This window comes from Pundamilia nyererei, unplaced genomic scaffold (assembly GCF_000239375.1).
Source record: "Pundamilia nyererei isolate P.nyererei 1_Seehausen unplaced genomic scaffold, PunNye1.0 scaffold00319, whole genome shotgun sequence".
Taxonomy (NCBI): Eukaryota; Metazoa; Chordata; class Actinopteri; order Cichliformes; family Cichlidae; genus Pundamilia; species Pundamilia nyererei.
In genome coordinates, this window is record NW_005187720.1 from 11,002 (window position 1) to 15,079 (window position 4,078).

Consider the following 4,078-nt stretch of genomic DNA (forward strand, 5'->3'; position numbering starts at 1 on the left):
CGCAACTCGAAATATATGTATATATGTGTAAAAATCGGGACAGATAGTGGTTTTTAAACACACTTGTTTGTTTTATTTATTATTAATTGTGAGTACAAGCAGTACAAGCAGAACAGGGCTTCAAATAATTGTGAGGGATTTTTACTGAATGTTTTCCACCCGTTTAAATCTAGCACATTGTTTTATCCATATACATCTTCAAGTTCACAGAACATAGGCCTAATTCAACAGGCAAAATAGAAAAAATCTCCAATCATCCTTTTGGGTAAGGTAGATTAGTGCAAAAAAATATGAACAACAGTGAAAAGTATTGTTTAAATCACATTCAACCATAGAACAAGCTCTAAACACACGGTCCTCTGGTCTACTCATCCTTCAGCCAGTTGCTGAGACAAACCAACTTGTCCACATTCTCTGAGTGCAGAGCAGACCTCTTCTTGTTCACATTGTGCCCTGCTACAGAGAACAGCCTCTCACAGGGCACTGTGGAGGCAGGAGTGGCCAGGTATCTGCGAGCAAGGCGGGCCAGCTGTCTGTGGGCTCCTGCATGAGCTGCCCACCACTGTAAGTGACAGTCCTCTAAGGCAGTGCAGGGCTCTGCTCTGTAGCGCTGTATGGCTCTGTCCTGCTGTACCTCCTCCTCTGACTCAGAGTCAGAGTCCATCTGCAGCAGGCTCAGCCTCTTCTTGGCTGGACCTTCTTCTGCAGTGTGTGATCTTCTAGGAGAGTCTTCATGCAGCATGCCTGCCAGTGTGATCCACACTGCTTCTCTGTCAGTCTTGGGCACACTGCGTAGGTCTTTAAAACGTGGGTCCAGTGCAGTTGCGATCTGGAGCCATGCATAGTTGGTATGTTCCTGGCAGGAAGCAAGGTCTTCCTTAAACTTCTCTTTAAACCTCACCACATATGCAGGGTCCTCATCAGTTACTTCCATGACACGGCGCAGGTGGCAGAAGGCTGGTAGAACTACAGAGCAGGAGACGTAGGCCTCTCCTCCCAGCAGTTCAGTCACATATCTGCAGGGGAATACACACACACACACACACACACACAGATAAGACAGCAAATTTAAAAAAGCTTTTTAATACTAGGTAATATTAATAAAATATTTGATTTCATTTATTTTTTAAATAAGACATTTTCATAATAACAAAACTGATTTAAGATGTATGTTTGATACATTTAATCTAAACCTACAATTATGGTCACAATGACAGGCTCACCTGCAGGGCTCTAGAAGTGTCTCCAGTCTCTGGAGTTTATCCCACTCTGGAGGCATCAGGAGGACAAGTTTATGCTTTTGTTTATCCAGAGTCGCGGTTACTGCAGTTTGGTTGCGGATCAAGCGCTTCACCATCTCCAGCGTGGAGTTCCAGCGCGTAGGCACGTCCTGGGCCAACGGCTCCTGCTTGCGCCCCAGTGACACCTGCTCTGCGTTCAGCTCTGCTGTGTTTGCTGGGCTGTGCTTAAAATGGCCAACAATTTTGCGGCATTTGGCCAGCGCAGTGACAAAGCCACTGTCTGCGAGACTCACTGTGATGCATCTCTGTAGAATGTGCGCGGTACACGGCATGTGATTGAATGGCATGATGCGAGCCGCGGCGATCATATTGCGCGCACTGTCCGTGCCTACTGTTGTCACCTTCTCCTCAATTCTCCACCTGCGAGCAACAGTCTGGAACTGCTCTGCACAAGCCACCGCAAAGTGCCGCTCTTCCGTTTTCATTATAGTCAGCGCAAAGGATGTCAGACCCCAGGCTTCAGTGATTAAATGCGCAGTAACTCCCAGGTAATTGTCATTACTCAATGATGTCCAGTGGTCTCCTGTCAGAGCCACGCATTCTGTGTGAACTAAAGCCTCTTCTTTTTTCCTTTTCTCCATTTCATACAGTTCGTGGATTCGAATTGTTATTGTGCTTCTCGCTGGGGGCTTGTAGGACGCGTCCTGAGATGCAACCTTTAAAACATCCGCAAAGCCCTTGTCCTCCACAATGCTTAGCGGTCTACAGTCCTTTGCTATCCATTTGGCTATATTGTCGGTCAGTTTGTCCAAAGAAGACTTACCGAGTGGCCTGCGTTCACTAAGAGTGGTCTGACGCAGGCCGGGTGAAGCTGCTGCCCCGACAAACGCGTGTTTGGCATTAAGGTGGTATTTTAAGGTCGAATTTGAACGGTGAAATTGAAACTCTTCACTACAGTGAGTGCAAATTACAACGCGTTTGTTTATTGTCCCATCTATGTTCTTCTTGTATTTAAATTCCCCATCCAGAAGGCCATCCTGTTCCTGCTTCTCCATTTTCAGTGGCGCGGTAAACAAATCAAGTGGAATTATGGGAGCGACTTATCTGCGTGTTGCGCTAAATAGTTAAATATTCTAACGTAATTAATTCCAAAATTTAATTATCGCAATTAACGCGTTAATTTCGACAGCTATACTATTTACATATGTACACTTTGGCCGAAGGTGTGACCTTTTATACAGCGACGCACGCAATTTACCCAGCGTGTCCAGACTATCAAACCCTCAGATTCCCACTGTGAGTCCCAAGTCAAGCATTACTTGCTGAGTCCAAAATTCCCCCAAAGCCCGAACAGACCTGACTACAGAGTAATTCACTTGGGTTAACCAGGTTAACTTATCAAGTTAAATGGATAACTAGATTTTCAGTGTTAACCACCGCGAGGGTGCCATTATGTACATAACTTTTCATCAATTCAACTTTTCACTTCTGCGCAGCTTACACATATTCTTCAGATACACTTCCTCGACACTGAAGAATAGCAGAAAAATAAGCCCAAACTCCCCCAACACAGCCCTGGAGTTATACTCCAGCACATGGCAAAGTAGCCTTTTACCCCCCCCCCCCAACACACACATAGCGCTCACTCACACTCCCCCACGGGTCACAGAAGTTACAGGAAAAACACGCTGAATGATGGAGCTGAAATTGGAAGACATTTGTCACGGTCTGCGTGTGATCGTAGGGATGAGGAAAGTAAGCATTGGTAAGCATTGTCAGGCAAACTACTGAATACCGTTGCTGCTAGTGATGTGCGAATCATGAACGAGTTGTTCAATACTCGAGAATCACTTTACTGACTCGTGAATCATGATTCACAAGCCCAACTGACTCATTCACTGACTCATTCCTGTTGCTAAAACTAATTTATTTAGTAGAAATATATCTAGCTTATAATTTAAATTGTGTGGAAAAAAACAACAGCCAGTTTCTTAACAAAAACATTTCTGCTCTGAACTGGGGAAAAAAAAACCCTGAGTAGAAGCTCACATCAAGACAATAGCTCCTCAGTTCACAGTAGCATCGCTCAGCTAACATGCAAACAGCACATTTGACTCACTCACCCCCTCTCTCCTGGCTCACAGCTTCTTCTTCTTCTTCTTGGTCGGCAACCAATGCTAAGGAGCATTACCGCCCCCTGGCTCACGGCTCAGTGGACATTTAGATGAGAAAATATATATTTGACACATTTGAGGAAAATACTAATAAAATAAAAAATAAATAAATAAAATAAATGTTCCCTTTAGAAATCTTAAATTTTTTGCTCTATAAAAAAAGCTGTTTTTCTGTTTTTCAATCACTCATCTTAGCAGTAGGATTTACATGAAACTGGAATAGCTTTATGCATACTTTTTTCCACACTGACTTTCAGGCTTCTTTAAATTCAGCCATTTGTAGGTAGATACATTTTCATCATACAATGTGCATCCTTCTGTTCCTAACTCATTACCTAGTGCATATCATTATAGATATCCAGCATGAATTTTTAGAGACCGCATGTTCCTTTATTTTCTGCATCTGCACAAGCTTTTTTTGACAGGAAATCTTCAATCCATATAAAAGGCCAGTGATATGAAAAAGAGAGGGACGTCTGATAGGAGCTTAAAAAATAATAATAATAATACTAATAATATTAAAAGAAAGAGACTAAATCACTGACAAGTGTTAGAGCTTCGTTTTATTTCCAGCAGTGTATGTGTCATTAGGTTTCCTGTTTTTGATCATCCAGAAACAAACATGGTTTTACAACGTTCAAGTGGTGCCTTTTGTTCAGAATA

The 4,078-nt window shown here is 43.0% G+C and overlaps 1 protein-coding gene across 1 annotated transcript; it reads right to left on the reverse strand.

Annotated features, from left to right (window-relative positions):
• Nucleotides 1-364: 364 nt before the first annotated feature.
• On the reverse strand, nucleotides 365-2,296 carry LOC102202654 (zinc finger BED domain-containing protein 1-like). Its single transcript, XM_005751646.1, has 2 exons — nucleotides 1,224-2,296; nucleotides 365-1,016 (listed from the first exon to the last, which is right to left on the reverse strand). The coding sequence occupies exons 1-2, from the start codon at nucleotides 2,294-2,296 to the stop codon at nucleotides 365-367; spliced, it is 1,725 nt and encodes a 574-aa protein (XP_005751703.1).
• Between the last annotated feature and the right edge of the window lie 1,782 nt (nucleotides 2,297-4,078).